This window comes from Acinonyx jubatus, chromosome E4 (genome assembly GCF_027475565.1).
Source record: "Acinonyx jubatus isolate Ajub_Pintada_27869175 chromosome E4, VMU_Ajub_asm_v1.0, whole genome shotgun sequence".
NCBI lineage: Eukaryota > Metazoa > Chordata > Mammalia > Carnivora > Felidae > Acinonyx > Acinonyx jubatus.
The window spans coordinates 32,157,239-32,182,090 of NC_069395.1; the positions used below are offsets into that span (position 1 = coordinate 32,157,239).

The window sequence follows — 24,852 nt, forward strand, 5'->3', positions numbered from 1 at the left end:
AGATGTGTTAGAGTCACAAATGATGTTACTGAATTTTTTGTGTTGTGATCTGAATTAAGAGAAAATATTCTTGAATCCTGAAAAATACCCTGAAAAAACCCTGGTACTGTTTGATTATTTAATAAATTAACTCATATTTAAAAGGGGACCTTTTCAAATCATTCACCAAAGCATTTAAATTATACTTACAGGCTAGAGGACTTTCTATGCATGTGTACTCTATTATTGTGTCAGCCTGACCAGTGGTCTTGGCTGTTCAAAGGTCAGTGGTCACAGTTGTCCTGAATTACTAGTTCTTTTTTCCTGTGGACCCTCTGCTGTGTTGCATGCTGTAATCTTCTTAATGGCTTCATTCCAATATTCACACATAATATTTTAGATTTATTGACTGTTAGAAATACTACCATGCCAGTAGCAGTTCCGCTACTCTTAAGGTATTTAAAATTGGAAAAATAAATCAGGGCAAAGCTTTCAGGAATCCTTTGTTTTCCTTAAGGGAAGGGAAAAAACTCTCTTCCTGTCTTCTGACAAGAACACTTGTTTTTCGATTTCATCATTTCAGTATAGATTTGGATCATTAAAAGAAAAAAAAACACAAACTTTATTGAGAGTGATTTTAACGATATTGATTATTACATGGAATCTCTTAAAAGCAGTAGACCCATTAAAATATACTTTTGTAGTTTTCTGTCTAGATACATTGTGATTTTACTTTTAGTGGCTATGTCAACTGTAGATACCTTCAAACGTGTAGGTCGAGTGTCTTGAAATAAAAAATAAATTTGAGGGCTATGTAATAATATCAATTGAATTTAGTGTTATCATGCTATGTTTTTAACTGTGGGGGAAATGAAACAGTTGAATTAAATACAACATTTGAAATTTCAAGTGATGAATTCTTTTTAATTTTAGAAAATTTACCATTGAGACTCCTTCATTCCAAATATATACACAAATTTTGTTTCAATCACGTAATAGTTTGAAATGCTGTATTCTAAGGTATTACTGCTCATTTTAATTTTTATCATCATTAATATTTTTAAAAGTAATTTGGGGAATTCTTAACTATTTCAAAAATAAATAGGACAACTCACTTCTTAGAAAATTAAGCTAATTAGAATTATAATGAGATTTAGGAGATCTCTTTGTGAAAAAATTAAATTAAAACAATTACAAACTCTTATAGATGAAAGCAGGTTAGAACTGACATCTGAAAAAGTTACATGCACTAAAATACCCATTACTAGGAAGTGAATTTTTATCTTTGTTGCTTTATTGTCTTTAAATAATTTTAACTGATTAGGTTTTAAATACTATACTCTCAGGTCAATATAGTTATCCCTATTTTAGATAAGAAAATGAAGACACAAAGTATACTGTTAACAGTATTTCTGCAGCGTTAGTTCATATTATAGGTTCATCCTCTCACACTTAGACCACGGTCCCTTTCGTATAAACATTCATCCTCTCAAATACTAGACCGTGGTCCTTTCGTATAAACATGATATACAGCGTAATGAGTAACTGTTCTGGAATTTACTGTAGAATCATATTCTCTGTTCTAATCTTGCTTATGAAGTATCAGTGTGATCTATTTGATTTAAATCAGGGTTGTTAGCACTTTAAAAAAATTATTTTCATCTTATATGGAACACTACTGGAAAATTATTTTTTTATTTTCTATTATGAGAGTATATAGGAAATATACACTTCAGCATTATTGTACAATTCACCATAGACCCTGGTATGTTACAGGATAGCTACATTTAGTATAAAGCGTATTTAATTACTAAAATTTTGAAAATACTTTATTATAAAATGGAGTCATCTAAAATACTGTGCATCTTATAGTGACACTTTCAAGTATCACGTGAAGGAATAGGTTAATGGTTTTATTGTGCAATGAAAAGACACAAATTGCTCTGAATCGCCAAAAATCATTAAAAGCCTAAACTTAAGGAAATACCCCAAAACTCCAACTTTAAGAAAACAATTAAGATATCTACATTTGAGTGAGTTAATTTAGGAAAAATTTGGAAAAGAATTGGCTATTTCAGAGAATTTTTAAAATCAGCCTTTTTAAAAAAAATGAAAGTATAGAAACCAATTTAACTCTTGCAACTGTGTGAATCGCTAATAGATATGTTTAATTTGTTGGATATTTCCTCTAACCTAACATGAAGGTTTAATATGTTGAATTGTCATAATATATGTTAAAAAGAAAAGACCCCAGAGAATATTATATTAGTTCCAGGTTTGCCACAGCTCTGCTGTAATTCTTATCATGTTTAACAGTAAATAAATTCCCCAGCAAAATTCTAGAGTGGCAAGGTTAGAAAGATAACCCGATTTCATTCAGGTTCTAGAGTAACTTAGACAACGTTTTTGTTATTGTTGTTGTTGTTGTTTTGTTTTGTTTTTGTTTTTGTTTCTTTTTTTTAGTTTAATAGAGTAGACTTCCAGAGACAAATACTGCTTTCAGTTTCCCCCTGGAGAAATGCAGTCATACTCCCCTCAGTCTTCAGCTGTTAGAATTCAGGCACCTAGATGTGCATTGCCACCACCACACAGCCTAGTGCAGAGCTTTGTAAATAGTAGGCATTCGTAAATGATGGGTGAAGGGAACCATAATTGCTTTTCTTTCATCTTTTGTTATAAAAGTTGCTTTTAAAATCCCTGTTTAGAGTTACGCAGAACATTTTACAAGGATATTTTCATCTGACTTTCATGGTAATGAGAAGAAGAAACGTGGGTGTGTGTTTAATATACACTTCTGTGGCTATGAGCGTGAGTCAGTTTGGCTCCCGGGAAAGGGGGACCGTGTGGTGATGGCGGTCACTGTACCTGACTTTGGGTGTCGGTGGAAACTTACTATTCCTTTAAATAATTATTTTCAGAGACGTGATTTTTTATACCAAGTTTTTTGTTGCTGTTGTTTGTAAGTAAACTATAGATTTTGCGATTTTTCCTACTGTTTTCTTGGTGTATATTTTTTTAAATCTAAAATGTAAATATGAAAGCAAAACAAAATGAAAAATAAAACTCAAAACCTTAATTAACCACGCTTCTAAACTTGTAAAAGGTCTTTGTTATTTTCTCCCAGCTGAGTAAGAGCATCTGTCCCTCCCACTGCAGTGATCTAGGCTTTAGCAGCTCCCTCCTTATGTCTCTGTACTTTTGCCATTTTAAAGTTGATTTATAGTTTGTTACTCTTAGTGATTTTAAGTGCTCATGAAGTTCCTTGGCTTTCTCATGGGTTTTCATTTCCATCTAAATTACCTAGCCTTTCTCCAAATGTCTTTTTTTTTTCCTGTATCATCTTAATAGCATGCTTCTCTCTCTTCCTACTGCTAATGCGTAAATACATACATCATACATATACATATATATGTATATTCACATATGTATGTATTTAAATGTAAAGGCCTTGATTTTGGCTTTAAAAATAATTTCCAATTTGTTTCTAGTTCTTTAAGTTCTTGACTTTTCCGTATACAAGACTTTTCATGTATATGATATTGTGAGTACTGTTACAAAAGCGATTCCGAAATCTTGCTGATATCATAATGACTTGGTGAACTTTTAAATGAATTATGTTCCTGGACCCCATCACAGATCTTCTGATCCTGTTAACTAGAGATATTAATGTATAAGTGTGACAGGTGGCTAATGTATTTATTCATTCATTCAGTTAGTCATTCATTCAGATATTTATCGAGCACCTACCGTATGCCTGTATTATGCTAGGAGCTGAGTGAACAGGAAGACATAATACACGGCTCTCATGGAACTTGCATTCCATTCATCAGAACCCAACCATGTGGCCACACGAAGTCAGGAGGGATGTTGGAAAGTAGCTGGGTCAATTTAGCTAGGTTGAGCTAGCTAGCACCAGTCGAAATTTAGGATTTCTCTTACCAAAGAAAGAGACAGTGGCTGTTGGTGGACTGACCATCATCTCCACCATAAGTACACTGAACAAACTGATTTTAGCCTGAGACTTCATTCTTACCAGTCTAAACACTCAGATCAGCTGTTTGTGGTGCAGTCAAGCTCAACATGCCAAAACATCAGTTTCCAGAATTGGCCTCAATGAGGAGTATGAGTAAGCCATGCAAAGTAGGAGGAGGAAGAATAGCATGTACAAAGGCTCTGCTGTGAGGACGAGGTTGGCAAACCCAAGAAATGGAAAGAAGTCTTGTGTAGCTGTAATGAGATGAGCAAAAAAGAGAATGAGGCAAGGTGAGGTTGTGGAGATAGGAAGTGTGATCCTAAAAGATCTGTAGTTCTTGTTAAGGACACTTGGACATTATTAGAAATTCATTGGAGATCTTTAGCAGAGGAATAGTGTGATCTGCTTCGACTTCTGAAGATATCATCTTGGGTTCTGGGGTCCTGAAGATTAATGAAACAGGAAGATCAGTTGAGGGGCCTTTTGCAGTAGTCTAGGTAGAGATGCTAGTTTCTTGAACTTGATAGTAGCAGGGATTCAGAGAAAAGTGGACGGATTTGAAGTCTCCATCAGTGGCCTAACAGGGCTTGGTGATGCATTGCATGTGGGAGATGAGAAAGGGTGAAGTGTTGAGGATGTGCAAGATTCCTTTTTGGGTAACTAGATGAGTGGAAATGGCGTTGATATTAGAGACACTGGCGTGACATTGGACTTGATGGGGGGATAAGAGCAGTTTGTCTTACTATTGTCTTACAATTGTCTTACTTACTTACATTGTCTTACTATTATAATGGCCTCTGAAAGGAAAATAGTTCTAGCTGCCCCTTTATTAACTAGGTTTTGAGAGGTAATTTCAGCATACACAGAGACAATGTAATGATACACTCTGCAAGTGTATCCTATGCTTTTCATTTGATCAATGTTGAAAGTGACCATTTTAATCCTCGAGTAGAAGCTTGCTAGAAAATTATATTAAGAAGGTAGGTTTCGTTTTGTTTCTAAAAAAAAACCCTGCACATTAGAAAGATGAAGGAAGTGTGGGGATTTAATATCTGATTCATATGATAACCATAACATGTTTTAAGGGAGAATAAAACATTTTATCTTTGTAGCTTTTTTCTAAAGCAGGTAACTACTGGAAGCTCTAACTTTTCTAAATGTGTGTGGATTCTCGAGTGCAGCGTAGTTACATCAAAGGAGGTATTTAAAAACATCAGAGGCACATTTCAGAGCTGTGGAGGTTATCTAAATATTATTTCCAGACATTTGTATTTACCTTCTGTTGTTCTTTACCCTGATGTTTATCTTTGTGATCCTAAAAGGCAAAATTAAAATTTCTAGGTGTAGGGGTTAATTTCTGTTTCCTGAAAGGACACATCTAAAAGTCAAGAGAAAAATCTGTCACTTCTCTGAAAACTCAGCTCCTTTAATATGCTCTCCCTTCCTAACTCCCGGTTGGCATAATTACTTCATTACTCAGACTGTGTGCACGTGTCCTGCACTCTTTTAATTTATACCTGTTTGTTATGTTTACTCATGTAATTCCTTCCTTTTATTCATAGTCACTTTAGTGTTAAGAGGGTAAAAGTGGAGAATTGGTGGTAATATTATTCATGTGGCAGTGAACTCCCACTGTGCCAAACCCAGGTTATAATTCCTCCCGTGGATGGCTGCTTAGAAGTCTGAATTCTCACTGTATGAAAGGAATCTAAACATTTGATAAGAGCAATGAGATGCTGTTTATTCCTGAAGCTCTTTTCACTGCTTAACTTTTTTTTTTTTTGGTCTAATATAATACCTAATTAGACTTACAAAGATAATTTATTTACAGATTGAAGAATGTCATAAGAAAATCAGATGTCAGTTTTGAAGTAGTCTTTAGCCTTTGGAGGCTTGCTTACCCTCTTAAGAATATAAAGGGAAAATAATTGATACTTTTTCCATGTCACATAATGGGATTGTGTGATACTAGCCATGTGACTAAAGTTCTAAATGCTCTCCTGAGGTCAGAGTTCTATATGAGTATAAACTTTAGGATTTTAGGGGGAAAATGTACATTTATTTCCCAACTAAACTTAGAAGCTTGGAAGTTAAAGCAGAAAACGTTGTTTCCCAGACCAAATATTGAAAAAGTACAGAAGAGACATCACCGTTTTTATAGATAAAAACTGCTAAAAGCTACTTAGCACTGCAGAGGGCACTGGTAACTGGTGATAATTTACTCCAGTGATCTAAAGGACAGGGAAACAGCAAGGTTGGCACAGTCATCTCATATTAGAGTCATATCTTTCTGTCTAAAACTGATTTGAAAAAGTATTTCATTTTTACAGGCTATTTTTGAGCATTTATTTGTGCATCCAGAAACCCTTAACTCACCTGCCCTCTTGGTCTCTGAAAAACAGGAACAACCTCAGATCTACTTACTGATAGACCCCTCTGAGAGCAGGTCAAGAAAAACCTCCTGATGCAGTTTGTAAAGGTTGAAATAGTGTAGAAATAGGCAAAGGAACAATGTAGTCATATTTCTGGCCAGGTAACTAGTCTCATGTGTCTATGAAATTAGATAGTATGCCCATGTAGAATAGCACTTTTCAATAGAAATGTGAGCCACATGCACAATTTTAACTTTTCTGGTAGCCATGTTAAAAAGTAAAAAAAAAAAAAAAAAAGAAAAGAAAAAGTGAAATTAATTTTAATGTATTTTATTTAGCCAAATATTCAAAATATTGTTTCATTCTGTAGTCAATATGAAAATTATTAATGGGGTATTTTACATTTGGGGGGATAATAAATCTTCAAAGTTAAGTTTATATTTTACACTCATAGCAAATCCCAATTTGGACTAGTCACATTTCAAGTGCTTATGTGTCTAAAAGGCTGCTATATTGGACAGAGCATTTCTAGAACAAGTGTTTCTTTTTTCTTTCCTATTTTCTTTTTTTAATGTTTATTTATTTTTGAGACAGAGAGAGACAGAGCATGAACGGGGGAGGGGCAGAGAGAGAGGGAGACACAGAATTGGAAGCAGGCTCCAGGCTCTGAGCCATCAGCCCAGAGCCCAACGCGGGGCTCGAACTCACGGACTGCGAGATCGTGACCTGAGCTGAAGTCGGACACTTAACCGACTGAGCCACCCAGGCGCCCCTCTTTCCTATTTTCTACAGAGCTCCTGAGGGGGCTCAGAAAGTACACTGACTGATATTGGAGGTGAAGACCGCATAATTATGGTTTGGTTAGGAAGGGCTTGTGGCAATGTGACAGATATTCTAACCAGCTTAAGCAGTACTGAAACAGTCAAGGACTTGGGGTCATGAAGGCTAAGTTATGGTTTGACTTGCCTCCGTTCTCTGTAAGCATACATTATGATTGTCCTAAGAATACTGAATTTGTGGAGAACTGAAATGTCAATTTCATGTTTTGTAGAAAAATACACTCTGAGGAATTTTTTTTGCAAAGATATAAGTAAGGCATGACATGTTAAAAATTTTTTTTTATTTTTGAAAGCAGAATTTTATTTTTTTAAGTATTTATTTATTTATTTATTTATTTGGAGAGAGAGAAAGAGAGTATGCACAGGGGAGGGGCAGAGAGAGAAAGAGAGAGAATCCCAAGCAGGCTCCATGCTGTCAGTGTGGAGCCCAGTGCATGGCTCAGACCCATGAACAATGAGATCATGACCTGAGATGAAATCAAGAGTTGGACACTTAACCAACTGAGCCACCCAGGTGCCCCTTGAAAGCAAAATTTAAAAACAACCCAACCATTTACTTTTTATAAAACATGGAAAGACATATTCCTTCCATCATAAGCCTTTGGGGGGGGGCAATTATTAAATACACGTATTTGCTAGTCATTCTCATTGGTTTTCTTTAAGGCATTTGAAGCTTAAAAAACTTACTACAAACTTTAGACAAAAGACATTAAGTCATAAGATTTGTTTTTGCATTGTTTAGCTATATTTATTGTTTGACTATGTGGGTTACCTAAAAGTGTGCATTTACTGAGTTTGGATTTTAATAATAAAAGCTTCCTGATTTATGCACTTTGTGGGCTAAATGAATTAGGCTCCAAACTTTTATCTGAATCTATGGAGCTTGGATATAAATTGAGAAGATCACAGCTATGGGGAGAAGACCTATCCAGCAAAGGCCTTTCTGCATAGATTATGAACATCATAACTCAATAATTTTTTCAAAACTGTGGTTATAATTGGACCCAATGGGGGTCTCTTTCTTTGATCAGATCACAGTAACTGTGACTTTACACTGGAAAATGTCACTACTGTGAAGGTTTATCACCTGTAGAGCTGGTCTTTCCTCTGATGCTGTGTTCATTTCTCATTAGCATTATTCAAAGTTTAGTTGTTAATTAGGTTGACACTTCAATTACAGTCATCATCTACAGGAGTAGTCAGGGCTGCTTGCATAAAGAAAGAAAAAATACCCTTCCTTGCATGTGTATGTAAAGGGGAAATGACATTATTTTGTTGTCTGTTAGTTTCATAAGGGGAAGAATATGCTCTGTTAAGGGAACAATCCAACCACAATGTGTCCCATCGGTTGTTTTCTTAAGAAAACAAGAGTTTTCACATGATTTCATGTTCCCATGTAAGGCATCGATGAGGAATATATGGGCACCAGTATTGTTTATGTGTAGAGAATATAGTTTTCTAGGATGTGTGAAAGGAATTGGTTGAGTCAGATGCACAGGAACATCAAATCACTTCCCCTTAAAAAAATAAGAGTGTACATCAGGATTATGATTACACTTCTAAAATATTCATCTAAGTAAGGGCCGTTCGTAAATAGTATGTATTCTGTAAAATACACAGAGCCTGAAGTTAAAAGATGCAAATGTATGAACAATCATAACAAATTTAAGTGCCTTGAAAACTTAGCAAACTCCCACGTAATAAATTTTCCTGTGACTTAAAAACATTATTTTAATCCAATTACTGGTTCATAAGGCAATGACATTGGACTCAAACCCAGCATGTTGTGGTGGGAAAAACTGGACAGAACTGGGTTGAAGGCTCAGTTTTGCCATGTATTAGCCACGTATTAACTGTCTAGTGAGGGCAAACTGATTCCCATCTCTGAGTCCCTGTTTCTACTATTCACAAATGATAGTACATGTGCCTTTCTTAGAAGACTGGGAGGATTAGATGAGATGGCAAATAACATTTGCAGAACCTAATTCTCTACTCGTGGAGGTTCTCAATAACTTCATTTCTCTCCCCTCTTTTTGTGTAATAATGGTGGAAACTAATCAACAAATGAGTAGGAAATTACATATGAAAATGAGGCTTCCAAAAATAAAATTCAATGGTAGGTGATCCTGGAGGACCTGTAACAAATAACCTTACATGGCAGAAATGAACGATACCCAACCGGCTTCATCTCAAAACAAGTAGACACATGTTGTAATTGCTAAAACTCTGCAGAAAAGTGGCTCACGAGCAGTTTACTGTAAAATAATTAAAGCTTATTTATGTCAAGAGGCCTTGGGAAAAAAAGAGAGCATAAACCAATTTGCATTAGCACGTTACTATCGGCTCCTGCTTTCGTTTCAATTAACAGACCAGCAGGTGCTCTCTGCAGTTAAAAAGATAAGCTATCAGGGAGGAGGATGAGTTTTTGGCTGACCTGCAGACACTGTGGTTTGCCTGCTGATTGGGTTCGTACCTCGCTGTACCAATTTCTGAGGTGTTAATTTAACTGTTCCTCTCTGTCATGCAGGTCTCGGCCCTGAAAAATAAACTGAAGAAGCAGTCTACAGCTACAGGGGATGGAGTAGCTAGGGCCTTTCTTAGGGCACAGGCTGCTTTGTTTGGATCCTACAGAGATGCACTGAGATACAAACCTGTAAGCGTTTTATTTCATCACTATTTTCATTTGTTTTTTTTATGTTTCTTCGGAGTGGGGCAGGAAAAAGAAACATTTTAATATCACACATGAAAAAGGCATCATAAAGGTCTTTTAAAATCCAGAATGATGTGCTTTAAGACATTATGTTCTGTCTCCAATTCCTTGACTTTTTGGTTTTAGTTCTTTTAGTAACCTTTAGTTACTATTTCCCACGTTTTGCATATTATCTTATGTATTGTTTTAAAATTGGAATACTTAACCTCTTAATGAATTGTGTTCATGCGTTTTAATGGAACTACCTGATGTGAGGATTAAGAAATTAACCAGGCAGTTGGGTTTTATAGATCAATGCATGTAGAGGTGACAGTACAACATGCAAGTTTAAAAATATTAGAACTTGCAAATTTTGCACTATTCAGAAATTTATTGTCTTCCTATTCCATAACACTTTTCTAAGTGGGCTTATCTGTTTAGCATGTGCTAGCTCATTCTGCCATTTCTTTTCTCGTTTTAATACCCTAAAAATGATTACTATGTAGAATTGTAGCCAGCCAAGGTTTCAGATGGTCCAAAAGGTATAAATCAAAATGTATTTGTTTCTCTTTCTGAATTACTGGTTAAATATGTGAGTCTGATTTTATGAAAATAATTACACTGCCCTTCCACGACCAGATAAATAAGTTGTAATGGATAAAAAACGTTGAGTTAGTAATAAGTAGGGACTTGCTATCTAATAGGAATTCGACCGTTAATTAAGTTGTGTAACCTTGACCCATTTCCTTGGTCTCTATAGACTTTGATCTTCTTATTTGGAAAATGAGAATTCTTGTACTTTCCCTGCCTACTTTTCAGAATTGGTGTGCAAACCCTGTTGTAAACTGTGAAACTAAACACATGTGAATGAGTTATATCCCTTCTAAACTGACTTCCCTATTCCCACCCAATGGCTCTTATATCTCCAAGGAGTTATTGGGTTATTAGGAGTCCTTAAATGGATAGGCAGGTCAACGGCTGTCTCTAGAGAAGTACATATATCTAATTTGCATGCTAATATTTTGGAAATATGTGTATATTTTTTAAAGCATTGTATAAGTCCTAGCACTGAATATGGTATACATGTGGGGGAATCACATAAGGGAGACTTTAAAAATTATTGACAGTTACATGGTCTCATTCTTTAAAAGATTATACACCCATCATCTGTACTAATAAAAGTTTAAAATCATCTGGTTGTCAAATTTTTTAAAACAGGTTGATTTTGAGTTTACAGTACCAACAGGGATATTTAAGTATTACTTTGCTTAAATTTCGCCACATTTAAATAATTATTAATCTTTGTATGTTACATTTTTCTTTTCCTTTTTAAGTTCGTGAAGGACTTCAGATTTGAGGAAAGCAAATTGAAGAGAAAATTTTCTTAAATGATTTAAATTATCAATTGAGCAGACAGGGGTACAAGATTTCAATAATGACTTTTCTTTTTTAAATCTTTAAAGCCAGATTCCCAGTATCTGTGGGAAAATATATAATTTCATCATAGAACATCTTTCCTGTTTATTGGTCACATCTAATTATAAATTTGTTAAATTATCTACCTTTTTCCTTTTTATATTTGATGTTTTCTTTCTTTTTTAGTGCTAATTCTTTCTGGGAGTCAAAGGACAGTATTTTCCTTCTGTGTGTTTTTACATTTCTTTTGACTCCATCTTGAATGAAAGCATAATTTTTAAAGTATACTGAACATATTTAGACAGTTTTTTTTATTTTCAATAGAAATAGTTATTAAGGAAAATGACTTCTTTGTTGTGTATAAAATATTTTTGTTGCTGTTTAGGCATTGTCTTTACAAATGCCCTATATTCTAATTTATTAAACGTACATTTACTTTTTATTTTGTGAACTCTTTTGGACATTTATATAATAGGTGTATGTCTTTTATATATTTTCTGATAAATGTTAAAAAAAAAAAAGGGCCAAGTTCAGAAGTTACAATTATTTCATGGTTTTGTCTCTATTCAGAAGTATAGTTCAGTTCTACCCTCTAGCTAGTGGAGCACAACTGGAAAAACTTACTAAGTAACCTTAAATGGATATGAATTCTTTAACCAGGTACTACTTTTTTAAATGTCATGATTTTTTATACACATATAAAAGCAAACCATTATTATTGTTATTCCCCTTAACGTTGACAAAATTAAACCTATAGATTAGACCTAGGAGTGTCATTCAGGGCCTTCACAATGGGCAAGTAGTCTGTGTCTGTCTTTACTTTTTTCCTAAACTTCGACCTCAATTCAGAGAATTCTGCCTGTGGCTCCAAATGTCCCAAGCTTCTCTGGCTTCCAAGCTGTTATTTATAATGTTCTTTTTTCCTGGTAGTGCTTTTATCTTTCTTGCTTTTAATGGCCATCTAGTTCCTTCCTGATCCCTTGAAGCTATAGTTTCTACCGCCCCTTTTTTCTGTGAATTGATTACACTTACTTTCTTTAATACATTTCTTCTCCCTCTTTTATATGTTACTTATTATAATTCTTTTGTTATTTTTACTGAGATTCATAATTTATTTGTTGGTATTAAAATCATAATTGACCTTTAAGTACCCGTTGGGTACCAGGCTTTAATAGACCTTTTAGATAGGCTATTTATTTAATCCTGATAAGCCTTCAAATATTACCCTTTTCATTTAAAAATTTTTTTAACATTCACTTCTGAGAGAGACAGAGTGTGAGTCAGGGAAGGGCAGAGAGAGAAGGAGACACAGAATCTGAAGCAGGCTCCAGGCTCTGAGCTGTCAGCACAGAACCCAATGGAGGGCTCCAACCCACGAACCATGAGATCATGACCTAAGCTGAAGTTGGCGGCTTAACCAACTGAGCCACCCAGGCGCCCCGTAACCTTTTCATTTTAAAGATGAGGAAAATGATATTCATGGAGTGTAAATAACCTCACTAAGGCTCTCCAGCTAGTACATAGTGGGGCCTACATTTGAATCTATTCTTTTCACAGTCCTGCTCTTGCTTCAGTGTGACAGGTTTCTGCTCTCTGGCCTCCATTCTTGTATCATACTCTCCTTGAGATCAATTTCCTGAACTTAACATTTCTTCTAAATGCAGGTACATGGAAAGGCATTCAGTACATACTTAAAGAGAGACAGAACAAACGAGATAGTCTTAGGACTTTCCTGAAAAGGAGCACATGCCCATAGGCATACCATGGTGTGTATATAAATTGGGGGAATAATTTGTTATTTGTGCTACATATTCCCATTTGTGATTTTATCAACCTAGAGTAACTGCCCCTTCCTCCTCCCTCCAGTCTTCTGCAGCCTGGCTGGGGAACCAGTTAGGGGAAGCCCCCAGGATGATTTAAATGTCCATTTTCAAATGCAAATACCTGAATACATTCGCTAAATGCCGCCAAAGAGGAACTCATATTTATAAATTACACTTAGAATGTCTGAGTGACAGTTCTAGATATGTTGTTACTTTTCTCATAGTTCCTTCTTATTTATACCTTCTAAATGACACCCTAGCACAATTGACAAATAAATTGTGCCGGCTCTTATTACAGAGAGAAATATGCAACTCTGTAAAGTTGTTGGAAAGTGATTTAAATAAACAGTGGCTATTTTGCTTTCTTTGGATTTTAACCAGTAAGTTAGCTACTTTTTAAGATTTAAAAAACATGAGATCAAAGTAATGTGCTAAATAAGTTGAAGAAAAGTGATAACACACTTTTATAATTCTTCTTGGGTTGTTTAGAGGATAAAATGAGTTCGTAAATGTAGGTTACCTAGAACAGTGTCTAACATAAAATCAGTGCTATTATTACTAAAAATGACATTTTAGAAGTAGTAAATTTGGGGAGGAAAATCCCTTTAACAAAACTAAAATAAAGTACCCTCCTCTGATTCCCCAAAAGAAAAACACTGTTATAAACATCAGAATGCTTTTAAGAGATTGAATTAAATAACTAATAAAGGGTCATCAGTTGCACCTGTTTTATTTGTGTCACAGGCTATTAAAAATAAAAGGTTAAGTTTTGACCAACAGCTAATGCTAAGGAAATGTTTGCCTGAGTTAAAATATTGCTTAATACATTCAAAGGCATATACTTGATTATCCTGTCCAAGAGCATAGAAGTAACACTCAGATCTAGTTAGGGCGCTGTCCTTTGTTTCAATCACTCAAGCTTTTCTGGGCGGCTGTGAACCTTGCTAATGGATAAAAAGTAAATTCCTTTTAAAATAAAGATTGGTTAGTAATCTGGCCCTCTGTTTGGCAAGTTGAAAGATTTGTCCTTCAGACATTTTTTGGATTATATTCCTTTAAACATTATCAGCAAATATGTTATATTTTGTGATTAAACTTTAACAATTTAAGCACAGGATTGGCATCCATAATTTAAGTGGCCATTCACTAAATCTTTGCCTTCCAGTTTCCATTTAACACATTTGTAACTGTCAACTTGTTAGAGATTTAAAAATCTGAGTTGAAAAGTACACTTGCTCACCCCCCTTGGTTTTATGGTTACTAAAACATTTTAGACCTCCATTCGTCTCATTACCCAAGTTTGAGTCTGGACCTTTGGCTTTAAAGATGGTTGCAACCAAATAAATATTTGTTGTATATTTGGCTTTCTGATAGAATATGGTTGCTTTTATGATACTTTCTTTCTGTTCTATCATTGTTGTTATTATTATTATTATTATTATTAACAGAGAAGGTGTTTTGCTTATCTGCTTTAGCAAAATGATGAAAATTCTGTACCACCACTATGGGATGGGTAGAGCTAGGGACTCTGATAGTAAGGGTTCATTTTTATATCCCTGATAATGTGTTTCATGAGAATAGAGAGTGTTTTTCTTTAAATAGTGGGAAAGAAAATATATATTGTTCATAGCATGTATAAAATTAATATGTAGCTCTATTAATCATTTTTAGTGCTCAAATTTAACTAGAGTGCTAGAAACAACTGTATCTGATTTAGAAAAATGAATTTCTTTTCCCATCTTAACTTGCTGAATGAAAGGCAAATGGAACATTGATAGCTATTTTTATTCTAGACAGATCTACTAACTTTAGGGCAAGCTCATATGTACTCATATGTACAGAAAGAAGCTTTAGCTGTAAATAATGATTAAAGTTTATGATTTAAATATAAGGATTTTTTTTTCATCAATAATTTTCAGTAATAGAAAAACTATTGTTTTCCTGGTTAAAAAACTCTGAGAGTAGACTGTGGTCCCTTACATAATAATAACATTGGGATACTTGGAAGAAGAATGTTGTATCACCTGAAAAATCTTTTAAAATTATTTTCTGTCAGAACCTGAATATATTTGACTATTACCTTGGAAAACTGGTAACAGAGTGTTTAAGAGTTTTAAAATTTTAAATAAACTATCGTTATGCAGACATTTTTGCTTGTTTATATTTGTTATATAACAGTGACTTTACATATTAAACCCAAGTGTATTAGGGAACTGAATAAGCATTATGTGGATGCTTCGATTATATTTCATATCTTTACACAGTATCATTCTTTCTGACACCTTTATTCCTTTCAGTATGAATTGTTACTAAGTTATATATATATATGTATATATATGTATATATCTGCAAAACATAAACAGAGATCTAGTCTATGTTTTAAGTATTTTCTTGTTCTTGCCAAGTTTCCTACTCCAGAAGACAACATAGAACTGGAAAGATGCCCATCCTGAAAAACACACTAAGCAAAAATATTGTATTAATTCAGTGATGATAATCATTTTGAAACTGAACATACAGTAGGGTAGGAAAAACAGCCCCATCTCTTCCATATCTTATCTGTGCCTTAATTATCCTGTAAAAATACTTCAAATATTAGCTAGTGGATATTTACTGAACACTCAAAGTGCAAAGTACTATGTTGAGTATTATAATAGGGAATGTAGAAATGTATAAGGATATAGTCCCAGACCTCAAAAATACACAAATAAAATGTATAAAAATAACCTTTAATTCAACTTAGAAAATCAGTGCTAAAAGAAAGACACATATTTTTAAGGCTCTGGGTTTCAGAGGAGGGAGAATTTACTTCTTTATGTTGAAGATGGAATCTAAGACTTGGCAAGGTAAATCGTGTGTTCCATAAGGGCCAGATTTATGGCACTGGAGGGCATTTCTTCCGCCATTTCTTAATCCATTCTTCTGCCACAACTAATTGATGGGTCTTATTTAAATGCCATCAGGTACAAACAACATGTAGTTTCTAGCACACTGGTTTTAATGGTACCTCTTCCCTTCCCATTATACAAGGGACTGAATATGACGTTTGTTATTTTGTGGACAATTTGAACTTGAATCTGCTCTGATTTATATGTTTTAACAGGTAAATCAAGTGTGAACTTTGGTATTTTTACTATTTATTAATAACAAACTATCTAGCAAACCTCATCATAGAATGCTGAGTATGTTGTTGATTCATTCTTAGTCTATATTTGTTGACTGACATAATACTTTAATGGTAAGTAATGTTGGTGGTTCCTTTCTGGAAAGTCTGGTTCTCCTCTCTGTAATAAGAACTTCACTGCCAGCCTAGTATTGAATAGTAGTTTTTCTTTACCTCTTTTCATGCTCCTTTGTGTGACATTTTATCGAAATGATTTCAATTTTGGTTCCTTCCTGTTGCCTCATCACTGTTCCATGAAGCAAAAGATTCAGTTGCTTTAGCATCACATCAGATTTTTACCATGGATAGTTTTTCATTTCCCCATTTATATGTTTCTACACAATTAATTCTGTGTCTCCACAGAGCTATATACTTCCTTACTTTTTCTGTCAGTGAACAATATAACGTTTAAAAAATAAATTGGATTATAGGTAGGTATTTTTCAGTTATATCAATCTTTTTCCCTAAGTAGAGTGATCAGCTTAATTTTAATGCTTAGTTCTGTGCAGATAATTCCTAAATATACATTAAACAACAAGTTTTCCAAACCTGAGTCTCTAGCTATGTGCTACCCTACGTCCATGCATCTTCAGAAACCTTACTTGCTGCCTTTACCATGCCTTAATGGACTTTACTGGTGCCCTGACCAGATCCCCTCTACTGGCTGGCACCCTTTTCAGAGAAAAATTGCCCTTGGCTAAGTAGGAAGTGCCTCCCTAGGCACCTCCATTCTTCCCACCACCCCCCCCAGGGAAGGCTTCATTGGCTTGACTGGCTGATAAAGGGTTTATACTGCCCTTGCTTCAAGATGGGAATAACTCTGCTAGTATATTTAGTGTTTTCCATAGGTTTAGGCTGAGGCTGATTTTCAACTGAAAACACATTGTTGCTTGGCTTTTTTCTTCTGCCCTATTTTGTTTCCCATATTTCCTAGTTCCTGAGAGTTCTCCATCAACAAATCATTTAAACAAGAATCCTTGTCTCAGGCTCAGCTTGGAATCTGAACAAAAACATGTGCAAGAATTGATTTTATCACCTTCTTAAATCTGGGTTTTTTTTTCTGTATTTCTCTTCTTTAGTAAATGGTATCATCTTTTGATCCTCAGGCTTGAAATCTGGAAGTCATCTTCGACCCCTCCTTGTCCTGTTTCTGTGTATTAGTGGTTCTTAAACCCTTTGTTGTTGAATGTCTTCATACTCTAAAAAAATTATCAAGAGCTTTAAAGAACTTTTGTTTCTGTGGGGTATATGTTTTACTATTATCATATTAGAAATTAAAACTGAAAATATTTTAAATATTATTTAAAAATAATACAATACTATAGATAAACATAAAACATTTTTATGAGAAATAATTGTTTCTAAACAAAAAAACAATAGAAGAATGCCTTGTTGTACAGTTTTTCGAAAGTATGGGGCTTAAGGGAAGTTAGCTGGATTCTCATATTTGGTTCTGCTTTTGCTCTGTTGCAATATCACCAGTCGTGTAACCTCTGATCAACTCCATTGGATCCCATGAGAAAATAAAAGTGGAAGGGGCAAATAATGTTTCAGCATTGTTACAAAAATAGTTTTGATGTTGCAGACCCTATGAAAAGGTCTGAATACCTGGGCATTCTTTGAGAACCACTGCTGTATATCAGTTGATATACAGCCCAGTTGATTTTGCGATGAAATTGTACTTTTACAGATTGCATGATATGGAATAAATAAAACATTCCACATAGTCTTGAATGCCCATAACTGGGATAATTTGAAAGCATAGACTGAGTCTGAATCCAGCTCCTACCACTTGCATGCTGTGTGATCTTGAGCAAGTTGCTTAACCATTCCCCATATTTTAGTTTACTCATATATGAAGTAAGACAACAGTAAATTTGAGGTTTATGTGAGTTAATATGTATGAAGTGCTTACAACAGTACCTGGCCCATAATAAGCGTTACGTAAACATTAGCTATTATTATTACTCTTGGTAATAGTAAATAAGTCTCCTATAAGTGTTAGCTAATGGTTGTCATCACTTTTCCTTTCTGCTGCCTCGTTCGTCTTTTCTTGGCTGATTTATATCACGCTGTTAATTGGTCTGCCTGTTTCCATTATTTCCTCTTGCTTATTAACTTTATTTTTTAAAACATACAGTCTTGTCACTTTATTGAGTAGATACTTTTGTGAGCTTCTTGATGTCTTTAAGAAAATAACTTCAGAATATATCATAGACCTTTTTCAATATGGCTTACTCTACCTTTTATTTCTGTCAGGTACTTTGTGTAGTTCATATCCATTAGCCACTATGCCTCAACCAGTCATTTATTATCATCATCTGGTACTGTCTCTAATTCACACCCATCCCAAACACACTACCCCTTTTTGTCTGCCTCTCTCAAAACTATATTTTGCATTTTTGTTTCATAAAGCGTCCATTAGTTTTCCAAACCAGCTCAGATTTCCTCTGGGAAGCCACAGGAACTTCTAAATTAAATCTCTTATACTTCAGTAAACTGGGAATTAACTGGGCAAAACCAGACATAGTCACTCTACTTAGAACAAGAAAGGTTTTAAAAAAACACTCAATCCTAATCCTGATTTTTAATCAGATAAAAAATAAATCAGAAGATCCTAAGCAGAGTTCCTTATCATGCCACCACTCAACCTGACCTGGATTTAAAAGAACTCCTACTGGGGAGTTATTTAGAATCTGTTTGATAGCATACATCCCAGTATGACAATAATTGAGACTCCTGTGTATTAATATTGCAAAAATTTAGAGCATTGTTAATCAAGACTTATTTTTCTTTCTCCTGAGAGAAAATTCTAATATGCATTAGGGCTTTTCTTCTTTGTTGTTATCAGAGATTCTTAGTGAACAGGCTGTATTCATCATTTGAAGGTTAAGTTCAAAGCTTTTACCATGATTGGTGTTATCAAAAATGGATGGACAGCACATCTGAACTTTCTCTTGAAAGATTGAAAGCAGTTGCTAGAAGATTAATAAGGACAGGGTTCTTCCCGAATAATTCACATTGGCTAAAGACCATGTTATGCCCAATTCTTGAGAAAGCACAGGTAGACTGCTCACATCCATTTTCCCTTACCTTGAGATTCTCCATCCCCCTGCCCTCCATTCTTTCCAATCAAAAAAAAATGCTTGATTGTAACATCGGAAGTCTAAACTGTTCAGTTAGAGATAGAATTTTATTTTTAAATTGACAAGTATTTCAATTGAAGATAGACCTTTGTATTTGAATTGAAGACTGTTCTGCAGTGTTAATGACAACTTTTGGACGCATTGTAGGTACTAATAAAATATAGCTCACATGTTTGGGGGGAAATCTGTGCAATAAAAACTAACGTTATCAATAGTACTGATCACTTTGTAATAATAGTGCTGTAGTTAGCATTGCCATTAAGAAATGATTTGATTTTTTGTAATTTGTATTTACTTTTGAAAAGAAAATAAGTCCTATGGAGCAAGGTTTAGCTCGCTTGCTATTTTGTTTATTGACTTATAGAAACATTTATTTGGCTCCCAGTGTAACTAGATACGATGCTGATACCAGGGAAGCAAAAACAATAGACCTTTATCTTTAACAGGATTGCCTGTTTGTTGTTTTCCCCCCTCTGTTAGATTCTAAGTGGTGAGTTCTGTGATAGTGGCAAAAACAGTGATTTTTGATTATCCAAAGTATATTTATATAAGTTAACCAAGTTTTTAAAATATGTAATTTAAAATCTTCCCGTAGCACTTAAGACTGGCAGTAGTCAGTATCAAAATGCATAATTGCAGTTTTATTATGAGGTGTTGGCTGGCAACTGATGGTGGATGACAACAATTAATAGATTATTAAATTATCTTCTTTAATAATTTGTTTGAATTTTATATATTTTCTTCTGTAGCAGTGCTGTGTCAGAAGACTTTTTGTGATCGGTGTTCTGTATTTGTGCTACCTAAGAGGATCCACAGAACACTTGTGACAGTTGAACATTTCAGATGTGGCTAGTGTGATTGAGGAAATGAATTTTTAGTTTTGCTTAATTTTAGTAATTTAAATTTAAATAGCTACATGTGACTAGTGGCTAGTGTATTGAACAGTGCCAATCTATAGTGTCATTAGTTTCCATCAGACAGTGGTAACAGTTGAATTACTGTTAGATTATTAGTTTCATTATTTTGTTCATACAGGAGCCAATTTTCAGAATTTTACTTACAGATACCTATAATCAAGGCATTGAGTTGTCCTTAAAGTTAAATTATAATTAATCTTTTTTCTAAGGTCTGTTAGAAGGTGAACAGGCTCACTTTTTTTTTCCCCCTTTTTATTGCAACATAGAGATTGCTACAGGATTCATTATAATGAGTGGATCATTGTATTAACATTGATAATGGATTATCTCTGTTTTCATTTGGGTCATATAATTTAGCCACTTATCTTCACATGTATTGAACTGGCAAGAAGACCATTCAGGCTACTGAGAAAGTAGCAGGTGGTAGGGATCAGCCAGTAAGTGACAGTTTTCGAGGTCATGCATGGGAATAGGTGGAATGAGTGGAATCTGTATTGAGAATTTAAGTTCTTGATAATTTGGAGGAGGAGCAGCTAATGGAGCATAAGCTACCACAAGACACTTGCAAAGTTATGATTACTTAAAAAAATAGGGTAAATTGAGGCAGGTACAAAATGAGACTTATTCTAGAAAGTATTCAATCAGAATTGTGTTTGCAATCACGAAGAGAATGTTACTGTAAGAACTTGTAATTAATTTAAAAAGAAATTAATGATCAAATATAAATGGCAAAAATCATGCAGTAATTTTTATAGCAAGAGTGTTTTCTTTTTCTCTTTTTTTCCATGTTTATTTATTTTAGAGACTGAGAAAGAGAGAGAGAGAGAGAGAAAGAGAGAGACCATGAGCTGGGGAGGGGCAGAGAGAGAGAGGGAGACACAGAATCTGAAACAGACTCCAGGCTCTGAACACAGCCTGTGTCAGCACACAGCCTCATGCGGGGCTCAAACTCAAGAACTGTGAGATCATGACCTGAGCCAAAATTGGACGCTTAACTGACTGAGCCACCCAGGCCCCCTGAAGGTGTTTTCTAATAATAAAATTGCAATTGCATACTCTTTTCAGCTATGCATGCTATTTTTAATACTCATAATTCAATCTAATAATATTAAACCTTTGTTTTTAGGTGATTCATTCTTACTCTGAGGAAGTGAAACTGAGCAATTTTAAGACCCCAGGGATCCTTGATTAGGAAGCTCTCGTAGAAGCTTATCAGTAGAGGAATATTTTTATGAGGCTGAAATTCAGCTATTATGTCTAAGGGTCTGTTTGACTCCCTTTAGACTTTCAGCACCTTGAGGTTGATTCTGTGTCTTACATTTCCTCTGTGACTCTCCATGTACCTCTTTAGAGAGACTGGTTCTCTCTGCTGACTTTCTTTTGACACCAAAAAATCTTTATTTCTTTGTAGGGGGAGCCCATCACTTTCTGTGAGGAGAGTTTTGTAAAGCATCGTTCAAGTCTGATGAAACAGTTCTTGGAAACTGCAGTTAACCTCCAACTTTTCAAGCAGGTAAGAGTGGGCCTCCATATTTCCTTCTGTAACAGAAGATTACAGAAATGTAACAAATGCGTGGCACGTTTTTATCACTTTTATCAAAAGTTTGTCAAAACTCTGAATAATACTGTTCTAGAATTACAAGAAATTTTTCTTTCTTTTGTTAACTCTACAGTTACCTATGGCATGGCACTCTAGAAAATTAAGTAATAGTAACTTTGTTATTAAAAAAAATCTCATCTAAAGTACTAATCTGATGGTCTGTGAAAGAGTATTCATTCATAGTTACAAAACGAGCATGACTAGTTTCATGTGAGCATCTAGGAGTTGGTTTGGTATGGTACATTGATGATGGTAAGCAAACTATTTTTTGTAGGACAGTCCTAATGTAACTCAGCTTAGAAAAACAGACTTCATAAGTATAAATTCAAAAATTCAGGAAAAAAGGTCATCATCATACTATGTATCCCGATTTTTGGCTCAGAAAGTGTAGTCACAATTTCAAAAAGCAGTAGCTTAACATCAGAATTGAGAATGTTTAGATGTACTCATTCTTTCATTCCCGTGTGTGATCATAGCAAGTCTCTCAATTGAGGCTCCTCTCAATTTCTGTTTACATAATTTAAATTAAGTTCTAAACACTTTATTTTCTTATTCCACATGATAATTTAAATGTAAAGTTACCTGTGTGAATTCATCGTTTAATGAAGACCAATAAAGTGCCATAAACTGCTCAGGACCAGGATACAAGCATGAGTAAAAATTCAATAGCTGAAACTGAAAATCTAATAGAATCCTTTGGACTGTTAAGAGAAAAGATCCCATGTAATTTGAGATAAGCTTCAAATTAAATAAGTGATTTAATTTGATGGTGACAAAACCAATACTATTATCCATATTCTGAGGAAGTTTTAAAAAATAATTAGAAAATACTCTGGGGGGGGGGCTATAACTATCTTCTCATATGTGAAGGTTTACCTTAAAGAAAGGGTTACGTTTACCCAATACCTAAAAGAGGCAGAAGCAGCTTTGATAGCTTTTAGGATCAAAGATGTCTTACGAATTTCTGAAGATGGAGTGGGTTACTTTTGGTGCTCTGTCACTAGAGGGCTCCAATATAGATTGAATTACTTCCCAAGGTTGTAGAAGGATCAAGTGATGGTCTTTCTAAATGCTGAAGCGTACAGCACAATGCTGTCCTAAACCAGTCATCCAGTGCGTGTTTGTGGAGTTAAATAGTGATACCCTTTTTGTAGTTTTATCTGTCAAGGAGAGATAGTACTACTTCCCATTGTCAACTCTGAATTGTGAAGATCAGTTCATATGGGGGTCAAGAATTGAACGGGTAGATAGAATATCTAACTTATGACGTAACCTTTGGCCATAAGACTGTAACCAAAATCTTTTCATTAGTTATAATTCAGATAGAGTAATTTTTGTATACTTACAATAAGCTCATATTTTTAGGAATCAGGTAGAGTTGGGTTAAATCTTGGCTTTCTCATGTAATAGCTGTTTGCTCATAAGTATCTGTCTCTTTTTCTTTAAAATAGAAATACCCCGTATCTCACAGGGTTGTGGTAAAGTTTATGTGAACTGATACATGTATACTCCCAGCACAGTGCACAACACTTTGTAGAAGCTTATTAAATCTTAGTGTCTGCCTCATTTTAGAGCCATTACATTAATAAAGTATAAATCTATGCAGGATTATTTTTAAATATAACTTGGTCAAAAAGGCTAAATGTAGAATACTAAAGTGGTCAATTAAAATAGAACCCATTATATAGACAACTTAGATAGTTTACATGCACCAATTGACCATGTTCTCAAACTTGATACCCTTTTATGTCCCTTGAGAAAATGATACTTGAAGTTTGGGGATTTAAAAGATTCCTATTGACAGTTTCACAAACTTCTAAAGATGAATAAGTTCCAGAGATTCACTGTACAACATAGTGCCTAATTCTAGTCTATTAAAATTCTATCTCATGTTAGTGTTCTTACACACACACACACACACACACACACACACACACACCCAAAGGAATGCAAGGAAACTTTCGGAACTGTTGGATATTTTTATTACTTTGATTGTGGTGATTGTAGCAAAGTGTATACATATGTCCAAACTTAACATATTGTCTTCATTAGTTATGTTCAGTTTTTTGATTACAATTACACTTTACTAAAACTTGGGGGGAAAGAAAAGAAACAAAAATAGGAATCAATTGGTAAAAAATTACCAACATAGATGAAGCCACAAAGAGACTATTGCTCTTTTCGAAAGAATATAAAAATATTCATTAGGTATAAATGATTGCTATTCATTATTATGAATTTGTGATCCATCATAGGTCAAGGACTCCTCCAGCTCTCTATTTAGCAGTGCTTATGCATCAAAATTGAGAGAACATGGGTCCAGGAGAGCAGCATATAATGTTAAGAGTTAAAGTAGACTATTATTTCAGATAATACAGCTGGGAAGGATTCGGAGGTAACTTACGTACTGAAACAATTTTAAATGCAGTATTTAAAAAACTGTTTTGTGGTGTGGAACAGGAGACAAAGCCTAGTGCTTACTTCCCAAGTTGAAAAGTGTAATAGGAGACCCTACTCCCACAAATCTGGGATGACTTAGTGTAAAAGTAAACAAGAAATCAAACTGCTCCTTCCTTTTATTCATTTCCTGGTGATTGTACCTCCAAAGCACTGGTACTGAGTGGAGGGGAGGAAAAGGTGCTGCTGAAAAGTAAACACACCAGCCTGTACAGAAATTTGAAGTCTGAGTTAATAATTTCTGATTTGGTCTGATACAACTCAAGCCAAGTTTACAGTGATCCTAAATTGTTAGCACTGTCAGGCCCTAGGCAGAAGCAAACACACATCTTCTCTTGAGGAACCCAGGTATCAAAGAATTCTCCCAGCTAAAATTCCAAAGATAAATTTCACCGTTAGAAATTATAAACATACAAGGAAAAAAATCATGAGCAAGAACTAGCAGAAACAGAGGACCAAAATTGACTTACAAAGATTT

The 24,852-nt window shown here is 34.6% G+C and overlaps 1 protein-coding gene across 2 annotated transcripts in view; it reads left to right on the plus strand.

Moving 5' to 3' along the window:
• Positions 1-24,852, plus strand: part of DENND1B (DENN domain containing 1B) — a 257,800-nt gene that overhangs the window by 171,075 nt on the left and 61,873 nt on the right. For both annotated transcript variants that reach the window (XM_027074606.2, XM_027074605.2), the window contains 2 exons: positions 9,691-9,816; positions 21,729-21,830. In XM_027074606.2, the coding sequence (XP_026930407.2) occupies positions 9,691-9,816; positions 21,729-21,830 (228 nt within the window). The remainder of the gene's footprint in view (positions 1-9,690; positions 9,817-21,728; positions 21,831-24,852) is intronic.